We start from the raw sequence: 22,762 nt of genomic DNA on the forward strand, positions 1-22,762 counted from the left end.
AAAAATTATAGCCAGATCGAAGATGTCAGAGGAAACTGAAATGAAAATCTAGCCAGATCAAAGATTCTTCCGCGTTATAGGTTTATCATCCCTCACATTAAATTGTCATATGTACGGTATGAGCTGGTTTGTGCAAGTAAGAATGGATAAGATTAATAACAAAACACATACACTGCTCCAATTAGGTTGATGGCTCCAATACTTTAGATAGAGAGAGAAGGAAGTTATGAACATCAAACCTGGTCCATTTATCTTCACAAATGTACACCATCTGCAAAGCAAAGAATGGCAGTTCCCTGATACTCTGATCAAAGGCAAACAGCTTCATAGTAATCAAACCACAAATTTGATAAGTTAAACCCAGCACTCAACTGAACAATCAATATATGGGCCCTCAATTGTAACGCCCACCTTGCAGGAGGCAACTCCAAAGTATAATTTGGCAAATCCAAGTACTTTCACATCTTAAGAGATACTGAACAATAATCAGAAATCCGGATCTTCCGAAGCTTTCTGAATATACACATTGACACTGTAAGACCTCCCTTCTTAGCAGAATGAAGAATGATACAATGAAAAAAATGAGGGGATGACTAGCTTACTTTGTCTTGATAACCAAATAAACTAAACCTCCTTGCAAAATTATCAACAAAGTCATCAAATAATCTACATTCCTCAAAAGGTTGTTTAGATTCATCCTTCCAGTGCATTAACCTCCAATACAGATCCAGCAATGCATCTCTTCCTCGAGAGTCATCACTCTGGAACAGATCCAATTGGAGATTCAGAAGTACCTTCACACAGTGAAGCAAGTATGAAGAGGCATTGCCTTTCGCATGACTAACAAAATCAAACCGAGCCTCTTCACAGTCAAACCAGAAGACAGATATATCCTCCACTATATCCATCAGATTTAACACTAGACAAGCACCATCGAGAGCCCAATTTCCATAAATCTCTCCAGAGCACAAAGCGTGATTATCATAACTATGATGGCAGTTAGTCTTCTTCTGCCTCCTTTCCAGATTTAGGATTTTCACCGGTGGATGCATAGTGTAGCACCAGCTCACTTCCCTTTTCATCTAGATCACTAGGGCAAGATATTAATATGCCAAGGGGAACCTTTCTCAGTAACAAATTTGGTTCCTGACTAGAAGATTGTCTTGGCTTTCCTTCAGAAAATTTAGAAAAAAATTGAGCACAATGAGACTGGAATTCAGTCAGCCACATTCCAATCAAGCTGCTGTCATGAGGTCGAGCTGTATGAGACTTTTCAAAAGTGCTCATTTTAGAAATTCTGAGTCTCTTGCCGCGTGAAGTTTTGTTATGGGTATCTGAGGAAGGCCGTTGCTCATAGCCACTATTTGCTAGATAATTAAAGGCCCATAACCTAGATATGTCACTTAAAAGGTTAACAAGCATATCAAAGTGCACCTGATTCAATGGGCATAGAACCCAAGAAATAAATAAAACTGCAGCTTCATGTAGCTCCTTACTGCCGGCAGCCTCAGCATGCATACCTCTTGACAGGACAGAATCAAGAGAATCTTTTTGACAAAACACCAGTGCAGTTGCATAATAGAACCAAACAGGGAAATCCATCAATAGTGTCCTGAAACAAAATGTTCCTGGCATGAAGGTAGTTCATCCATATAGAACTAAAGCATGTTAAACTTGGCAAATAAAAATAACGTGCACTTACCAGGTTGAGTTATAAGCTACTGTTGTATAATCAAATACTCCGTGTTCAGAAATGATATTTGAAGATTGTGACGGGCATATGTGTTTTTCCACAGAAGAAGATGCCATCAAAATATGGTGAACTAGATCCAAAAATCTTTCACCAGAAATAGGACCAGTAAGGATGGACAACAAGTCTTGATGTACGTTTAGGAAATAAGCATAAGAAAATGGGAATTTCAGTCCCAATTCCATTGACAGACCCCACCCCATAGGCTTGGAAAGTACATCAAGCACTGCTCCTACAATTGCTGCTTTAACCTCCAATATATAATCCAGACCCCTGTCAAAACAAACTGAAATAAGTGGAAAGCAATGTAAAACATGGGAAAATTAATCTAAAATAAAATGAGCTTCTAACTAAAGGCTTACGTCAAGAGAAACCAGTTGTGCAGTAAAGCTCTTGTCTCTACAAACGCAGTTGGAGAAGCTACCAAGCATATGATTATTGAGCGCCAAGCCAGCTGATTATGCAACTCTTTCTTCAAGCAAAGAAATGGTCTTCTAATTTTTTCCCGCAAAATTTCTGAAATATCATGCTTCAAAATCAAAGGATCAAGGCTCCACAAAATTAACCTACAAGAAATCAGAATAAAACTTACCATCATAACTGATATGATATGAACCCTATATTTATAACTAACCCAGCTAATAATTAGAAAAAACATGAGAGAATTTCTTTTTCTTCCTTTTTTAGGAATAATTAGATACCATGAATTGTAGTGTCAAAGTATCAATTACTAAATGGGAACCAAACTTAAAAATTCCAGTCTTTAAATGCTTCAACCAACTAATTCTAGCTGGTAGTTGATACAAGAGCGCGGAAGTACAGTTGAAGTTAGGTCATTAAGATCAATCAAAATGGATAATGTGATGAACGCAAATTCAAAATCAATTTGTCATTCATGAATAGGCCCATATGAATATCTATCAGTATCCAATAAACCAATAAGTAATCTAGCTGTACAATAATGTATAAGCAAACCTCATTGGAACATCATCATGGTTGTTAGCAGAGGAATCTTCAGGAAGCAGATAAGTCAGCTTTGACACTACAGATTTCATCTCAGAAGAGCCATCACTTCCTTTTCCATTTCTATCACAAAAAGTTGATGAAAATGGGAATAAACTTGAATAATGAGATGATGATAGTGCAGCTTTGAAAGCAGCATATAACAGTCTACAAGAAAGTCCTGCAGTCACAACAGCAAATTGAAAACTAGGACCATCACAATCACAAATATATTCTAGCCATATAATCTGCTCCCCTACACAAGAAGTGGAAAAACTGTAAACTGTAAATTTTCTTTTCTTGCCATTTATTTTTTTAACATAACACAGTTCTGACTTAGAGTATATTAAAAAAGAGGAAAATTTTATGATAAAAAAGAAACCCCATTCTGTTGGATTTCAACAACCATTAAGAAATCTAATAGTAAACTACCATTAATTGCCAGAAGATTTTGACAAATCTAATGGTATAAAACAAGATTAAGTTATCAGAAAATCCAGGCTTCAATCATGGCCATTTGGCTATCACAGATACATATATAGAAAAGGATGAAAATCCTACCACCATGCCGTTCTAAACTCTCAATCACATCACCACAAGTTCTGATCAGGTCATTGCAATCTTCATAGGAGATAGAGTTCCCCACTTGCAACACCTCCCCACGCCCTCCACTGAGCCGGATGACCTTGCACGAGGCCAGCGAGGTGAGCACCGCAACGATGGTTTGAACCGTGGCTTCGATCCGAGCATGGCACACCTAGAAATCCAACAGTCAAAGGAAACCGCACACATCTATGGATCAAAAGAGGAAGAAACATAAATCAGGGTTATACCTCGAGGGATTTGAAGCACATGAGAGAGAGTGCGGCGTCAAGAACCCGAACCCTAGGCTGGCAATCGTCGCCGGGGTTGAGAGAACGGATGAGGGCCGAGACTGGCCCAACGAATTCGTCCCCTTCGGCGCCGGCGCCAGCCTTGGATCGCCGGAGATCGGAAGCTAGTAGGGCAAACAAGCGGGTAATTTCGGGCAAAGTGCTCATCGGCACCATGGAAAGGGGGGCGGAGAAAAAACTTGGCGGGAGTGAAGCTCTGAGGGAATAAATAGGTTTTGATTAATAGTGGGCCCATGTTATTATATATTATTATTTATTTTTCACTTTTAATAAATTTTTAAAAAAATAATCTGTTTATTAATTACTATAGTAAAATTAAAGGCACTAAGTTTTTACTATTAATAAACATCTATTAGTTCCTAGAAGTTCTCAAGAGGAGGAAATATATTTGTATTTTTAATAATTTCAAAATTAAAAAAAAGCACAGATTTATTACGTTCACAGAATTTTAAATATTTTAATAGTTTTAAAATACTCACTCCGGTCCCTTCTATTAAGAAAATCAATTATATCTTTTTATTAAAAAAGTCAATTAAAATTAATTGATAATCTATAATCTATAAAATATTATATTAATTTTTTACATGAAATATATAAAAAAAAATTAATATTTTATATTTTATAAATTTTTTAAATAAACAAATAAATAAAAAAATTAAAAAAAAAAAAACTCTAAAATATGGCATGTAAAAATGACCAGAGAAAGTATAACAGAACAACACCCCATTAGGCCATTACAATGAGCGCTTTGCCCTGTCGACAGAGAATAGATGCAAGATCAAGCAAGTATTATAAGCCAGGCTTGCATAGTAGCATGAACTGAGATATATGTTATAAGGAAATGGGGATACATGGCATGACCAATTACATTGTCAAGCACCTACAAAAATTTCAACAAATCTAGGAAGTATTATAAGCCAGTCTTGCATGAACTGAGATACAAGCTTCTCTGCTGAGTTTTTTTTTCTCTTTTTACACAAACCTCAGTTAAACCCTCAAAGCACAGGACATAACTCATCCAGTAACCACATTAATCGATTTTCACAGAGGAATATATCTTGCGGACGAACCAGAAACAGGCATAGAAGCCGATCGTTCCCGTCAGCACAAAGAAGGCATAGGATACGATCAACATGTAGCCAAAGTAAAGGATCCCAGAAACAACCTTGGTGATATCGAGCTTACTGAAGAAGTAGAAAGCTGAATACAAGAACAAGTAGAGGGCTGAAGAACCTGCTGTCAAATATGCCCTCCACCACCAGTGGTAGTCTTCGCTGCATAGCTGGAAGTAGCAGAGTACAATTGTAATTTCAGCACAGGTTATCAACAGAATGATGAAGACTATGAAGAGGAAGCCGAAGATGTAATAGAACTGGTTCAGCCATATGGAGGTCAAGATGAAGAAGAGCTCGATAAAGACAGCACCAAATGGAAGTATACCGCCTATGAGTACGGAGAAAGTTGGCTGCATATACCATGCCTGCTCAGGCACCTGCCTGGGAATCTTGTTGGTCTTCACAGGATCCTCAATTGCAGGCTTCTTAAATCCCAAGAAGCTACCAACAAAGACCAAGGGCACAGATATGCCAAACCATAAGAACACCAAAGCAAACATGGTCCCGAAGGGAACTGCACCAGAAGACTTCTCACCCCATATCAAAGCGTTCAGCACAAAGAAAATAGAGAAAACAATACCAGGGAACATAAATGCAGTTTTCAATGTGTTCTTTTTCCAATCTGCGCCCTTGAATGTCTTGTAAAGGCGCGCCGAGGAATAGCCAGCAAATAACCCCATGAAGACCCATAAAAGGACCATTGCTGTCATGAGACCCCCGCGATTGGATGGGGAGAGGAAGCCTAGTAATGCAAAAATCATGGTAACCAATGCCATCCCAAAAAACTGAACACCAGTTCCTACATAAACGCAAAGCAGACTGGAGTTGACAGGTGGCCTGAAAACATCCCCATGGACTAACTTCCATCCACTTTCCTCCTGGGCTTCATCTTGTGCATCCAATTGATTGTAGTTAGCTATATCTCTGTATAAGGTTCTCAACATAATCATGGCGACCATGCCGGAAAGAAAGAGGACAATCATAAACGAGTTTATTATGGAAAACCAGTGAATTTGGTCATCATTCATGAGAAGGTAAGTGTCCCACCGAGATGCCCATTTGATTTCACTAGGCTGCAGCAATAAATAAATAAATAATAATTTCCCAAGAATATAAGCAATATGACAGAGAAAATTTAATATCCAAAGGTAGAGTGTCCACCTGAAAGGTAACATCATATGAGAACACAACATATTCATTCTCTGCAACTTCCTGGTGAGAATGGCTAGATGGAGTTATTTTGCTGTTTGTGTTGCAAGTTGAAACCTTAGGGTTGTTATCATCCCATTCAACATAATCATGTTTTACGCTGTTCAGAGAGGAATATTAAATCACAAGAAAGATATTAAAAATGTTAAAAAGAAATCACCGAGGATATCTTCACCTGCTCGGAATAACCTCAAAACCAACAATACGAGCATCTTCAGACTCAGGGTCCTTATGATACATTACTTTGAAGCTCAGGTGATTATGTATGTAATTCTTGTCATCATTATTCTGTCAATGAAATAACCTTTGTATGTAAATAACACCCACACCCACAAAAGGAATTTTAAGAGTGAATAAGGCAAATGGAACTTACACCAGTAAGCTGCCTTCCTTTCAAACCAACACGAAAACCATGTTCATAACTTGGTGTTTGACTTTCATCTCTCTGTTGTCTAACAACTGCAACAGGTAGATTATCTAAGATCCTACAAAGGCAAAGACCATAGACCATACTAGTTAAGATTTGCCAAGCAGCTTAAGCTACAAAGTTCTAGGTTACTGTTACAGTTAATCAGGGACATCAAACTGAAGAGTTTGAAGTAGGAAAAAAAAAAAGCATTTATCAGCAGACTAAAGTCATATAAGAAAGCCCAAAATAACAAGCCAACTATACAGCAAACATATCGGAAAGACTATTGTTATAGCAACTACTTACATATTCACCCGATATTCATCCTCAATCTTCTCCTTAAAATTCTTGGCAGCTTCAGAGTTAAGTTGCCTACGACAAGCTACTTTGCAAGTCTCATCATTCCTCATTTTGAACTGGAGCAGTGACCATCAAAACCAACAATAAGTGAAAAGAGCCAAATGTGCGTACAGAAATCAGAATATGTTAAAGCCACACAGGTTGGAATTTTCCCCAACTATCACCTCAAATGCTCAACGTGAAGTTGCTTATCAATTAAATATACATAATAAAATGAGGAGCACTTACCGTATAGACCGAGTTCTCAATACGATCACCACGCAGAACTTCTCCTAAATTCTCTGCATTATTCATAATTTGAGCGGGCTTACAGTATTCCAGAAAATAATAATCATATGGAAGTTGTGTCTTTGTAGATGAGAGCTTGTTCACTTTCACTGGAAGTTCATCATCCTGCCAAAATGATTAAAATTGAACAACCACATATAGTTTAGATTCATGGATAAACAATTAATTTATTCTAATAGAAAGAGCATATATTTTTCAAGAGGAAGATAACAAAATCACCTGAAAGCAGAAAAAGAAAGTGTAGTTCTGGATAAAGACAATTTGATAAATGGTAAATCATAAGAGTTTTGGCATAATTACAGGACAAGGCTTCGAGTAAATTCTATTGGACGCAACATTGAAGATATCAATATAGAAGAAGGTTTGAAACCAGATCTTTTAAGTACAAAAGGGATCCTTGTAGCAAAAAAGGGACTTGATATCCCAAAATTGGGAAGCTCAGTGATGTATACCCATAAAAGGACATCTCCCTTGTAATGCAATGCTGGTCGCATATTTCTAGGGATGAAGCTCCAAGGTTGAGCATCAAGGGGTAAAACCTTACTACTAGTTTTTCCCACAAGGACTTCACTAAAATTTATAACAAAAACCAACAGAAACAATCAAATAAATTGGCACGAATCAAACTGAGAACATGATAAATGCACAGAAAAAGAAAAGAAACAATACAAAGATAAGATTTTTGGATGGTGTCGATATCCATAATCTATAGCAGATGATAATGTAATTCAATGAACTAGAAGCTTGCATCATAACTTAAATAATCCGAAAAATAAACCAAACATCACATAATTATATCAGATCTCCAAAAGATTGATTCCTCGATTTAAACAAAAATAAAAAAAGGAAGAATGTCCTCCCAAAGCAAGGATTAATGAATCCACAAAAAGAAGTCCAGATCCGACAAGTAAATCAACATACAGTTAAAACATCACACTCCAGAAATCCCTGTTGAATCGAAAGATCACACAAGACCAACTACTAATTCCACGCATTCAGAGCCAGATCCGGCACAAAGGGAAACATATAAACAAGATAAAACCTACAAATCTAGCTGATAAACCCAAGAATGCATCAAAACCTAGCTAGATCCGTCTCTATTTCGATCAAGAAGAACGCTAGAGTCATCACCTTGTGGAAATCGCGAGGCGCGACGCCGGGAAGGTAGAAGGCGCGAGCGGAGCAAGCAAAGAGGAGGCACAAGAGGAGGATCACGGCAACACCTCCACGGTTCCCCATCTCCAGCAAGCGGCGAGAGAGAGAGAGAGAGAGAGAGAGAGAGAGAGAGAGGGTTTCTATTTCGAGGTCTCGAGAAGAAGAAGAAGACGACGACGACGATGCGAAGGAGTGAAGGAAATAAGATTATTTAAGCAATGGATTCGGGACTAGATACGTAGGACTTGAAAACCGACCAGTTTGGTTTGAGCTTTCTTATTGGATGGGTTGTTCTTGAGTTCTGGTCTTTTTGTTAGTGTTTTATATTAACAATCATAATCATATGAGTTCTATTGAATAATTGTTATTAGTGGAAAGTAATGAGTTGTCCCTAGATAACCTCAATTAAAAGAACCTTAACTTTAATATTTTTTTAAAAAAATTAGTTTACTGTTTTAAATGAAACACTTATTTAGTAACACCACCGTAATAATTTATCATGTAAGGCACTTGACTCTCATATGAAAAATAAAGAGTTTGTTTCTCAATGTACAGTTGAAAAATAACAATAATAAAATTTGTGTAAATTTTAAATAGATTATCTACATTTTAAAAAAATTATAAAATACTTGACTGGTACGTAAAAGCATCACATTCTTGAATTTTTTTTACTCTCTCACCTTTGACTTGGGTGAAAATGTGCTTTAAGCCGACCTCAACTAAAGCGATCAATCGATTAACTCGACTATGTGCTACTTAGGATGGATAATCTTCCACAATGATTATTTTTTTGGTGCCACTATCCCATTTATTTGTATAGTTATTTTTGTAATACTTATATTCAGTATTGGTAAGTCTGAGACATTTTTTCTCTCTGGTTTATCTTCTATAATTTTACTGCTCTTTTTATTCATTTAAATTATGTTTTTTTTTTCTTGATACGGGTGAAAAAGCTATTACTATTTTATACTATTCATTATGAGTGGGGAGGGATTAACTAGACTATGTGCTACTTAGGATGGAAAATCTTTTACAATGGTTATTTTTTTTATGATACCTATATTTAGTATTGGTAAGTCTAAGACATATCTCCCTAATTTATCTTGTATTATTTTACTACTCCTTTTATTTAAATTATGGAAAATTAATGTTCACCTCTCGTAATTTTCAAAACTTCCCAAAAACCCCCTCCTACTTTTACACACCCTTTGACGATTCTTCCAGTTAGTGTTTAACTTCCCTTTACCCCCTACCGCTCACTTCAAATGGGTCTATGTTGTGAAATCCCATTTTTGCCATTGAAAATGGTGGGAAAAGAAAGCGCTAAATCACATCATGCTCAACCTTTTCAGGGCTTTCTGCGGTTTTCGATAGACAACTGCCTAGAGTTTGCATTACATCTTGTTCTTCTCCTCATTTCTCCTCATTTGATTTTGTTCGACTTCGACTCACGCGGTTTTGTAATACGGTGAGAATCTCTTTGTTGCTATCAGCTGACCATTCCATGCAGGTGTTTATTATGGCGACTTTCATTTGTGGTAGTCCGGGATGAAGTTTATCATACCCGAAATATATAAATCGGTTTCTCCAACGTAAAATGAAGTTGATTTCCATCGGATTGGTCAAGTGCACTCCATCTTCAAATGAGCTGTAGTCGATTTTATTGTCGAGATAGAGCATGTGCAATTGTCGTCTCCGTTTGAAAATGAGTTCATTTCGTTGTAAATTAAGTTCTTCTCGTTTATGGTTATCTATTTGTATATTTTTAAATCATTGTTTAACTATTTGCTATTATCCGTTTAAATATATTACCAATATGTTTAATAATTGTCATCTCCGCTTTAACTTTATCTTTACATGTATAACTATTCATATTAACGTGTAAATTCTCAAAGTCTCTGCAGAAAAGCGGTGATTTTTTTCGCTTTGATCCGAATTGTTGGCAGTGGCACATGGCGGTGGCAAGGTTATGGTATCCCGTGCATAAGAATTAATGACGGCATTCATTCTTATGCACGGTAACATAAATATCCGAACACCCGTTCGTTGTCATCAATCAATGTCGGTCCACTGTGCGTTTAACTTTTTTCTCGGATATAAAGCGTCAGCCTGCTTGTGGACTTCACATCATAAATAACAAGGAAGAACCCTTCCCATGGACAACCACTCCTCATCGTCCTCATCATCCTCCTCCTCCTCCTCTTCCTCCTCGTCATCTGCTTCCTGTGTATGATATTCGCTGGAGTTAGACGAAAGTTCGAAGATCAACTCTATCTGAAAGGATGTCTCGTGATCCTCCTTATCTTGAGAATCAATCAGCCGTAATCACGCAACAAGTTAAACTATCTTTTCCTGTCCAAGTCGAAATACTCGCATAATTGCCTGAATACAGAGGATTCTCCAGTGGTGGATGACGGGCAAGCAATTAAACGGGCATTTCGACTTAGGTAAGAAAAGATCGTTTTCACTTATTGCGTGATTGCGGAGAATTCTCTAGAGGAGGGAGATCAGGAAACATCCTTTAAGACGGAGTTGATATTTATCACTTGAGACTTTTTGTTTCCGTTTAAGAACCTTACGTCAGTGTACAACTATTACTTTCTGTGTTTAACTATCAGGATCTTCGCTTAAGTCAGACCATGACACATTGATTAATAGACGTTTTCATGAATGTGTTTGTTTAACCTTTCTTAATGTTCTACGTTGTGCAGGTTCAAGTTGATGCGCATGTTATGCAACCGCCGTGAGCATTCGAATGTACAGACACTTGTTTTGTTCTACGAGGGTCGAGTCGTGAGTGTCCAAGGTCCGAGAAGACGTTGTAAATGTTGTAAATGTTGTAAATGTTGTAAATGTTTTATTTTAAATGAAACAAGCTTATTTGATGTGGACTTATGATATTTAATCAGATTCTCCATTGTAAACGTTTAAATATTTTAAACAAACTAACCTATTTGAGTGTCTCCTTGTGATAACTTGTGAAATTTAAACAGAGACCTAGTAAAAATAATTTGGGAAACAAAGAACGGCATTGTAAACAATACAAAAAGTTAAACAATAATCAATTTACGTTTTAAACAATGACAACGGTGTTTAAGAAAATACATAAAGATATTTAAACAGTGACCCAGGAGGTACCCATCTTCAACGGGATGTCAGTGAAAGCATTCAATTTAAACAATAACATATATTTTAAACAGTTAAATCACTATATTTAAACGATTTACGTATTATTTACATGATATAGACTTTATTTAAACAGGTAGCCATTATTTTAAACACTATATGTATCTGTTTAAACATAAAAAACTTGACATTTAAACAGATACTCATGTCGAGCGATGACAATATGTCTTCATCGCGACAGTGACATATATTTCCCTTTTTGCCCTTGGGATGGAGGGAAAAATACCGTCCAATCACATCACGTCTAGTCTAACCTCTATGCACTTTTTTGTCTTCATTGCGACAGTGACATATAGCACTTTTTTGTTTGCCTATCTGACTGTTGTTTGTTGTTTACATCTTCTTCTTCTTCTTCTTCGTCTTATTTTTGTTCTTCATTTCATTTGGTTTGTACGATTTGGTTTTCGGCCGATATATTATGGAGAATTTTTGTGGTATTTCTAGATTCAATGGGGAGGGAAGAGTGCTAATGTTCACGGCTCAGACTTCTTGGGAGTTGGTGTTAGCTGAGATATATGAGCGATGGGGTCTCGAAGTTTCTCTTGTCAGGGTTAAGTTTATCACACCAAATGGATATAAAACGGTTTGTCCAATAGAAAACGATGTCGACTTCCAGCGGATGTGTCACGTGCACTCCATCTTCAAATGTGCTGTAGTTGATCTTGTTGTCGAGACAGAAGATGTGTCATTGCCGAATCCTAATGAAAACGAGTTTTACTCGTTGTAAGTTCCTTCTCTTTTATTTGTTCCAGTTGTATGGGTTCATTAGTGTTTAAATATGTCCGTCACTGGTTAACATCTTGTACTAGTCGTTTACGTTATTCGGTAACTGCTTAAGTATTTAATTTAACGTTTAAATATTGTCATTATCACTTAAACATTATATTCTCCGCTTAACATATTAATCTTTTCATTTGACTGAAGTGTTGGCAGGAATTCAGATTCTGCGAGTGCTCCCGTTCATCCCCATGGTGACCCTGACGGTGTGGGATGTCTTCCTTCCTCGTCAGATCATTCTGAAGTGCTATCGTTGGATATTGGACAACGTTTTGACGGTGTCGAACATTTCAGGGATGTACTTCAAAATCATGCAATCAAACAGAATTTTGACTTCAAATTCATAAAGAACGAAAAACATCGGGTGACTGTGGAATGCGCTGCGGATGGTTGTCGTTGGCGCCTTCATGCATCAAAAGAGTATAACAAAAATACTTTCAGAATCAAGACAATCAACCCGTCACACACTTGCGGTGGTGGCATAGGTTCGGCGTCACATCCGAAAGCGTCCAAAAAATGGGTTAGCGCACGAGTGATTCAGAAGTTCAAGGACCGGCCCTTGTACAAGGCCATCGACATTCAGAAGGACATGTTACGGGAACATGGTGTCCACATACCATACAAGCAGGCTTGGTTGGGAAAAGAGCATGCCCGGGTGGTCCTCGACGGCAGTGACATCTCCAGCTACGACTATTTGCTTTGGTATGTGGATAAGGTGGCTGAGACAAATCCCGGCAGCGTTGCGATCGTGGAAAGAGACGATGATCGTTTTAAACGTGCATTCTTTTCTTTCAGCGCGTGTATTGTGGGATTCAAAAGGGCTTGCAGGCCGCTGTTGTTTCTCGATGGTACCCACCTCCTTGGAAAATATCGGGGTACACTACTGGGTGCCACATGAAAAGATGGAAACAATGGTTTTTTCACGTCGCCTTCGGTATAATCGACAACGAGACCGATGCCAATTGGACTTGGTTCATATCTAAGTTAGGCAATGCTTTATACGAGGAAGGAGATTATCATGAGATAATTACCTTCGTGTCGGACAAGTCCAAGGGCCTTGTGAACGCAATTGCGAGAGTCTTCCCTTCTTCGCCACATGCATACTGTCTTCGACATTTGGAGGCCAATTTTATAAAATCTAATGTCAGACTTGGGAAGACATTGAGGGAGGAGTGCTAGTCTATATGCTTCTGCATTGCGTGGGCATCCACGGCTAAAGATTTTAATGATATGGCACATTGGTCGAATTATCTGTTCAGAGGTGATCGTTGGGGTGAGATGTATTCAAATGTCGCGGAGTCGTTCAATGCTTGGATCAAGGAAGCTCGTCATTTACCGGTGACGAAAATGGTCGACTCCATAAGGTCTGCGAATGTTGATTTACACTTAACATTTAGTGTTACCCTTTAAACATTCTCAATTTTTGTTTAATTCGACTTGTCTGACTTTAAATATTAATCCTTTCGTTTAAATATTTACAATAATGTTTATACATGTTTACGAATTATTTAACCATCATTGTCTTTGTTTAACCTTATTTGCCAGGTTCAAGTTGATGCGCATGTTATGTAACCGGCGTGAGCAAGTGAACAAATGGGAGACCTACTTATGCCCAGACATACATTCGAAGGTAGATATCATTGTTGAGGATAGCCAAAATCTTCGTGTTGGTCGTTGTGTCGATGATTGTTACGAAGTGATCGACCAGTGCAACAACTCTGTAGATCTTGCCATCAGAACTTGTTCATGTCGAAGGTGGCAAGTTTATGGTATCTCTTGCAAACACGCTTGCGCTGCAATAATGCAGACAGACACCAACGTCCATCGATTTATTAGCGGCTACTTCACCGTCGACAATTACAAACTGGCGTATAAGGAAGCTATATTCCCTATACCTGACGATGACAGGCCTTCAGACGGAAATCATGAGCTTCGTTTGCGACCGCCTGTGACGAGAAGACAGCCTGGCCGTCCTAGACGAAAGAGGATCGAGTCACAAGCGTTTGATGTCCGCGAGTTACATTGCAGCCGATACCATGGATCCGGTCACAATCATAGATCTTGCAATGAAACTGTCGTCGACTAGGCATTGTAAATAAGCCTACTTCTAAAGAGAAACATTGTGTATTGATGGACAACTTTCCATATTTAAACTCTTACTCTTTACAATGAATGCATTTATTTAAACAGAGACAGTGTTATTTTAAACGGATACACTGTAATTTGAAATATTTCAAACTGATGTTTAAACGATATATGGTATGTTTAAATAATGAAACTGAAATGTACACAATTACAACGTAAATTAAACAATGAAATGAAACTGAATGGAATTTAACCTGCTTTACAATTGAAAACAAACAAAATTTACATTGAGATATACAAGTCATGTTTTTCGAAAACAAAAACAATGAATTGAATTTGTCCAGGTTTACATTCGAAAACAAAATTGACATTGAGATATACAAGACATGTTCTTCAAAAACAAAATTTAACCCGCTTGTAATGACTCCCCCTTTCTCATGGACGCCGGCTGCCCTCCCCTCCTTAAGTATGCGGGTAACATACCTTAATCTGAGGTAAGGAACGTCTGCATGCAGGTGGCCGTAACTTCTCACCCCATAGTAATTACTCGATAAACCGCATGAGCGTAGGCGGGTCGCATGATCGACGCTTCCTTGTTTTTAGCGTGGGGTTTCCATGTCGTGCGAGTGGGTACTTTTTCGACGTCGCCGACTCGCCGAACTCCATATCGACACAATTGTCGAATAGATTCCGCTGTCGAGATATGCAAGTTGAGATTAGAATACCGATTAAATATCAAACACTATTAATCAGACATAATTAAAGAACTTACTATGTCCAACGCGTCTTTATCATACCCCGGACATGAAGAATAATGCATGTATTCTTGTTTATCATTGTTAAGGACAACGACATGGAAGTGGTCATTCATGATTATCGGGAGGATGACAATTTGAACTTCATGCGAGGTTCGCGACAGCATCCCGACCATAGCCATAATTGTTTCATATGCGTCAGTCCTGTTTTGACATAAACAACGCAAGCGATGCGGTGATGGGCGCGCTTCTTGTAAGGATATGGCTCTTTGCTCGCCGACTTTTGTATTATGCATCTGAAAAGCGTCCATCACATCATCTGTGACCATCTCCTTCCCCTCAGCGACGTGTATAATTTGTCCCGTGTGAGTCTTGGCAGTCGTATTCTTCCACACGACAGTCTTCGAGATTAAAGCGATACTGAGATATAATAAGACCATATTGTAAATATTTAAATGATATTATCAATTGTTAAATGATATTATATATAATTAAAGCGTTAAGTCGAAAAAAATTAAATGATAACATAAAAGACATTAAACACTATTAGAAAAATAGTTAAACACTATAATAAAAAAACTTTAAACACTATCATAAAAAAACTTTTAGACTTACCCGTCCAGTAGGGCGGTTGAGGAAGATCCTCATCAACTCTCGCTTTCGTATTTTGTTAAAGACGAGACAGGGCAACCAATATTTTTTTTTAGGAATAAAAGCTTTTCGAGCCGTCTGGTTCCATTGTTAATTGGCCTTGATCATCTCTCTCGTTGCTCGTTCGGGGTTTTCATGGGGCACTGCCTTTGAGCCTTCACGGTGTTCAGCACCAGCAGCATCTTCCTTCGATGCGGGGACGATGGCGACAGCATCAACTACAGACACATCCTTACATGGTTGTTCTTGTTGTGGGATTGTGTCTAGCTTCGATGCGGGGACGACGACGACATCATCAACCGCATACACATCCTTACATGGTTCTAGTTGTGGTGGGATTGTGTCCCTGCTCGATGCGATAGTCGTATCGGCCCACGGCCGACCGCAGCAGATTCAACGATCTTCTCAACCGTGGCCACGACAACAACATTATTGGGAGACACACCCTTAGCTTGTTCTTGATCTTCAGGGATTGTGTCCATCTTTGATGCCGCAATCTCGGCAGCCGGTTCCACCGGGTCGGGGATTTCATTAAGAAGAGAGTTAACGACCTTCTCAACCGCGGTAACGGCCACATCATCTACGATGTCCTCTACCGTCATGGTCATGTCATCAACGGTGACAGACTTAGTAACAACATCAGCCGCCGATGGTGTTGCTATTATTTCATCGTCTTCCGGCGGTGGAGACAGAGGCAGTATTGTTCTCCTCTTTTTCGCAAGTCTCTTCGAATGTGGCCGTCTTGGAATGACCTTCCCGATGATGTCGTCGTCGTCAAATTTCGACGCTTCGTTCGTCCCGGGTGCTTCAGTTCTTTGGAGGGATGGCGCAGTCGGTTGTAAACGTCCTTCCAGTGCCTCAACACGAGCGACAAAGCCGAGAAACTCGATCATCAATATTCGGCACGCTGCATAAGAGTTGCGGTGACATCTTCTCCTAATGTCGCGGTGGGTCGCCACGGTCGAAAGTGCGCCATGGTCGGGTGTCGCCACGATCGGGGGACCGTCGTTGTCGTGGTAGGGGGGGTTGTTGCAATCTGCCGGGGTAGGGGACGCTTCTCCGGCGTCGAGGCATGCGTCGCGGTGGTGGGGTCGGAAGTAGGAGAAACGGCGTCGAGCGCCGCATGATGAGGCTGCCCTCTCATCCCTGCCAGTCGAGCAAGTGGTTCCGGGAGCGATAGCATCCATCCGTCGGTTGGCCCCGATAAATATTTCTTCTTCGCGACTCGGAAACTAACATATGTAAAACCAAACAATTTTCAAAGTGAAATTATTCATTTTAAACTATAAAAAAACTATATTTAAAAGCAGGTGTTTATATATTTAAACTTTATAGAATATATTTAAACGGAGAACAAAATATTTAAACCAGTATGAATAAGTTTTAAACGGTAAATACGAAAGTTAAACGATAAATAATATGTTTAAACATTAAAGACTTATGTTAAACATTGTCCATGATTTATTATCTCTTTTCCATCGAGCGATAATAAGCTGGTTTCTACCGTCGCTTGCTTCCGGTAAGTACTTTCACCGTAGCACAGTATCCTTGGGATCTTTCCGAAACGGACTTTCTTCCCCGTTCCGGTCAGCTCGTAAAACCTGACGTTAATCGCGACCGAGCAACCCTTAATGTACCTTGTGTTGGTCTTCTTCCCGGCGCATCTATCTTGCACTCGAGTGGCTGCTTGTGGAATATCCTCCATAAGCCACTTGTGCATCGCCTGCGCCCATGCGTATTGCCCCATGGCTGGTAGATCATCGACATAATCAACGATCCAGTTCGGAACCGAGCATGATGTATTTGGGAAGAGGACTGTACCCATGAGGTACACCATCAGGAGTTTGACAAAATTATCTTCTTCTCCCCTCAGTCGAACAAGTTGCACCAGAGTGCTCTTGATGGAGTCTCTGTGTCTCTCGTAGGTTTTTGATAGATACCTCCCTTCAAACGCTGACCGGGTTTTTCTTCTTTTGAAAGACGACTGCGTTGCAATCGCAACGCAGACCAAGAACGAGGGCCACATCTTGAGGTCTGAAACTCGGCGAGCTTTCCCGATCCCGAATTTATTGAGTGCGACCATCGTACCTTTGCAAAAGAGAATCAAGAAGGGCCCTCTCTTGGTATATAGCTTCCACTCGATGAGCAGCGCAAGCGGTGTCCTTGAATAATCTCCCGATTAGTCGAGGGTCATGTTATCTTTCAATTCGACTAAGGTCTCCACTACCCAGGTGTCAAATAGCATCGCCCATTAACTAGGGTTGACCGCCATAATCACAAGCCCTGCGATAATAACAACACATTCAACATTCGAGTATTCACAAAAAGTTTAGCGGAAATATAAGGTTTTAAGCGGTAATCTCTCGGTTATTAAAGCAGAGATATCAAATGTTAAATAGAGACCCAGTTTATTAAACAGAGACGAGAATACTTAAAGCAGAGACAACAAAAAATTCAAGCAGTAACATCTCATTTCTTAAACGTCAACCTCATTTGTAAAAGCGCAACCATATCAAAGCGAAAGGGTAAATGTACATTATAAATATTACACAAATCATAATAATCGAAAAAAACTATTTCGATAGTGTATACTGACGAAAATGCAAAAACAAAACAAAACCCTAGCGAGAAATCTCCTCGCAAACTAACAAAAACCCCAGATGAGAAATCCCCCATGCAGACTTCGATATCTTCCAACAAAAAGCAGAGCACAAAAACAAAACCGAAAAAAATCTTTCTTTATGTAGAGCGGTTAACATAAAACCATACTCAATACCTTAGATTACAAAGCGATGAAATGCCAACTAGTTCGCGGGGGACTTCTCCTCGAGATCTCGATGGAAAGGGAAAAAGGCTGCAATTACAAAGGCTTCGCAGTAGAGACAACTCGAGACGACTTGAAATGGAAAAGCTGAAGACGCGAGTTGAAAAAAGCAAATAAACGGCTCCAATAAATTCGTCTCTTGGGGTTACCCTACGGAAACCCACCCCACTTCCTCTCAAACCACCGAGATGATTGCAGCCACGACTCCCCATGCAAGGGCATTTTTGTCCATAAAATTTAAAACTCACTCCGTTCACATCCGTTACAGGCTTTGGGGGTTTGAAAAACACAGAGTTTAAAAGGAGGGGGTTTCTAGGGATTGCAAAACTAACAGGGTGTTTTTGGCAATTTTACAAATTTAGAGGATGTTTTTTTGAAATTTCTACTTTTTTCTTGAGACAAAGTGGGAACAACTATTATTGTTTGTACTATTCACTAGGAGTGGGGAGTGATTTGAACACTTGATTTTGTATAGGATTCATGTGCTTTGTTGTTGGGTTATACCAATGTTGGAGTTTATTTATTTTTTAAATAAAAAATTGTCAAAATTATCCTTTTAGTGTTGGTAATATTCCGAGATGAGTTACGAATTTCTATGATCAACTTGCTAATTAGCCATTATTAAAATTAATATGAATAATTGGAAATTATGATGTCCCTAAATAAACATGAAGGACTTAAGTTAAAGTCAATTCAGTTAGTTGTGTGTGGAGTGATGGAGAAGAAAAAGATGTTTGTTAGAGAAAAATTGGTTGGATTTAGACAAAGTGGTTATCCTGAAATGCTATTTTCACATTTATTATTATTTTTATTTATTAATAATCATTTGATTTGTTTAAAAATAATCATTGATGATAATATTTTGGTAATACTATATTAGTTGATTTATGAACATTTATTTTGGACACTAAGGTAATTTAATTTTTAATTATAACAAACGTTTTATAATTAAAATTGTATTTTTGTTATTAAAGGTCCTTGATTCCATTTAATGATTATATTTATAATATTAATTAAATTTTATAAAAAATTATACTGCTCAACTAAACACCGTTGGCCAAAGACTTTGATGTGTTCGTGCTTTAGATATTTAAAATCTTGAAGTTTGTGTATATTTAATTCTTTTTAGTATTTAATTTATACAGTTGTATTTAATTGATATTTTAATCAATAATTCTCTTAAAACTTTTGGTAGATAAATATTATATTTATATGCTAAGCTTGTCAACATATTATAAAATATTTTATTTTAATAAAAAAAAATGTTAACACTAGTAATCCAAATAAATACTTCAATTCTAACCCATTCATTCCATTTAAATATCCCATTTAAATTTCAAACTTTATTATAAAATTTTGAAATTATATATGTTCTTTAAAATTTTTCCATCCTACATATATGCCCCTTGGGCCCTTGAGCCTTGAGTGCACTTTCCCAATTCCCACATTGTTATCATTCAATTATATATATATATATATGTAGATATATACATATATCATATACATGGGGACGTCCCTGCAGATTTTTAAATCTATGGATGTTTTTAAATCTAGCTCGTTGGATCATCATCCCGATGGTTGATTGATTATATAAACATTGCATACACTTTTTACCTGTTTCATGATCATCGTCCCAACACCGTAGAACGCAGCTTTCTACTGCTCGTAATGATAAAGAGCAGTCAGATTTTTCATCCGATCATTTACTTATGGACATCCCTAGATTTGAAATCTGGGACGTCCCCTAGATGATGGGTTCTCGATATATATATATATATATATATATATATATATATATATATATATATATATATACATGTGGTGGTGTTTATAGTATTTGTATTCACACTCCTATAGACATTATATATTTAGTTTTTTATCAAATGTTATAAATAAAAAATTACAAGATATGTAAATAAGATGTTTTTCCATAAACTTATTAAATGATTTAGTGCCAAAACAAAAAAGTTAATATATATATATATATATATATATATATGTGTGTGTGTAGACTGCTTTGCCTGATCAATTATATTACTGTAGTGTAGTATAATAACACTGAAATATCTTTGGTTGTTTCCAAATTTCAATATATCAAAAAAAAATTCTAAATTTTTATTACTCTAAAAATCCTCATATTTTAAAAAAACTTTTTTTTAAAGAAAAAAAATCATTTTGAGGTGAGACTAGAATTTGACTCCCTCGCAGGGATAAAAGTGAGGCGTGTAGCAGTTAAACGTGTTTTTTATTGATAGAGTCTGGCTCATTTAGGAAATCTCCCTTGCATTCGCATGTCTTTAGCAATAGTTTATCCGCTTTGTCAAACAAGAACATATTGTCATATATAGGACTCTCATATTTGAAATAAATTTATTAATTAAAATTTTAAGTTATTTATGTAAATAATATTAAAAGTTGTTCAGCGATTAAAACATTTGAAAGTTCTTTCAACTAATGTGTGATTGAGACATTGTAACATATGTGAATATATATACATATATTGTTAATATCATAGGTTTTATCTATTTTATCTAATGTTAATAATGGTTTATGAAACGTCTTGTAGGATTGTTTAACTCTAAATAAATTTTATTTGCGTATTTAATTATTTATATGAGGTTCATGTGTTTTTGACTGGAGTAAATTTGATACTCTTCATTTGAATTGTGTTCCAATGTTATTTTTACTTAATATATCATTTTTTTGGTAAATTAGGGATAGATGATTGTATATGTGTGGCTTATCATCGTTGATGCTTCGTTAAGATTTTTTTTTATTTATTTAAAAAAATATACTTTCATTTATATTTTTTTATATAATTTAAGTTATAATATATAACATATTTGTCTTGCTTCTCCATAACTGGTGTATTTCCATACTCATTTGTTTTTTGTTGTGTAATTTGTCAATTTTATAAAAAAATAAAAAAATAAAAATGAAGTTCTTAAAAACCAAGAAGTAACAATTTACACATATATGAGAAACCCTAGTTTTTTCACCTAATTATATCCAAGAAACCTTCTTGTAAACACCGTTAAACAAAGAACATAATAAAAAACTAATCTCTATATTTCATAGATGATAACAAGAAAAGAAAGACAATATATAACTACTTCATAACAAATAATACCTAACAAATAGACACTCTGATAAACTTCACCTTCTTGCTAATCAAAAGCCATGGCCTTACCAAGGTTTCTATGTTCATCTAACCACACAAGAATCATGGTTGTGAAGATTGTCTACCCCGGCCGCCGTATCGAGCTCCACGATAAACCGATCATCGCCGCCGAAATCATGAAGAAGAATCCTCGCTGTGTAGTTGCTCATCCCGATATTTTTCGACATCCATGGTCTGTAGTATCACCTGAGACAGTGCTAATGCAAGGCAAGAAATTCTTTGTTGTACCTGTCACAACCATTAGAAAACTAAGATATGCTCGTCAAAAGAGCAATCCATCTACAAATGCATTAACTTCATCACAAAGAAATTCTTCGTCCTCGTCATCGATAACTAGTTCTTCATCGGTGCATGATCATCCTAGTCACAATTCGAACAATTTCAAGAGCTTGTGTGGATTGAAATTTCAAAAATATGGGGATGATGAACATGATGATGGTGGATGTTTTACATGTTTAGTTTCAAGAGGTAAGGGTGTGAAAACAACAAGAAGAGTTTCATCAATTGGAGGAGATGAACAGAAGAAGAAGAATGAAAGCAAGTGTTGCAAATGGTTCTTCTCCTGCTAAATTAATATCGTCCAATTGGCAACCAAGTTTGCAGAGTATCAGTGAGGAATATTAATCTTCAGAGATATATATTAATGTATGTCTTTGTTAAACCAAATTGAGGTTTCAAAATCATGTGTATATATATATATATATATAGTTAATTAATTATATTTCCTCCGATTCAAATTATGGATCTTTGCACAAGAGTTAAAACCAACTTTAAATGTTTAAAATTTAGAATAAAAATAAATCAAATAATTAAACTACCTTTTCTTATAACTATATATATATATATATATATATACTATGAACCTGACTCTTTCCATCTATATAATTTAGAAAATTAAAAATAGATAAAATTGAAAGATAAAATAAAATAAATGTTGCCTTGGTATTATAAAATGACAACTATTTAGGTACAAATTTTTTTTTAAACAACTTACATTTTATGATGGAGGGTAGTATGATAGAACAATTTTACTTTTGTTTTGAAATTATTTACTCCCATTGGTATACATTGTCTCTTTAATCGATAAAATTGTAGAAATCATAATTAATGGTTATAGAATTT

General features: G+C 37.0%; 2 protein-coding genes across 2 annotated transcripts; both read right to left on the bottom strand.

Moving 5' to 3' along the window:
• Window positions 1–8: 8 nt before the first annotated feature.
• LOC120280340 lies at window positions 9–3,817 on the bottom strand. The gene is given in 8 exon segments (XM_039287138.1): window positions 9–513; window positions 603–1,037; window positions 1,039–1,612; window positions 1,703–2,023; window positions 2,113–2,316; window positions 2,726–2,933; window positions 3,314–3,509; window positions 3,586–3,817. Coding segments are annotated over 8 exon segments (2,181 nt in total). The 5' UTR covers window positions 3,802–3,817; the 3' UTR covers window positions 9–486.
• Window positions 3,818–4,414: 597 nt separating this feature from the next.
• Window positions 4,415–8,364, bottom strand: LOC120280578 (transmembrane 9 superfamily member 7-like). Its single transcript, XM_039287449.1, has 7 exons — window positions 8,158–8,364; window positions 6,967–7,131; window positions 6,685–6,794; window positions 6,343–6,454; window positions 6,145–6,257; window positions 5,922–6,069; window positions 4,415–5,833 (listed from the first exon to the last, which is right to left on the bottom strand). The coding sequence occupies exons 1-7, from the start codon at window positions 8,263–8,265 to the stop codon at window positions 4,676–4,678; spliced, it is 1,914 nt and encodes a 637-aa protein (XP_039143383.1). The 5' UTR covers window positions 8,266–8,364; the 3' UTR covers window positions 4,415–4,675.
• Window positions 8,365–22,762: the final 14,398 nt, after the last annotated feature.

The sequence above is a fragment of the Dioscorea cayenensis genome, chromosome 17 (assembly GCF_009730915.1).
Source record: "Dioscorea cayenensis subsp. rotundata cultivar TDr96_F1 chromosome 17, TDr96_F1_v2_PseudoChromosome.rev07_lg8_w22 25.fasta, whole genome shotgun sequence".
Taxonomy (NCBI): Eukaryota; Viridiplantae; Streptophyta; class Magnoliopsida; order Dioscoreales; family Dioscoreaceae; genus Dioscorea; species Dioscorea cayenensis.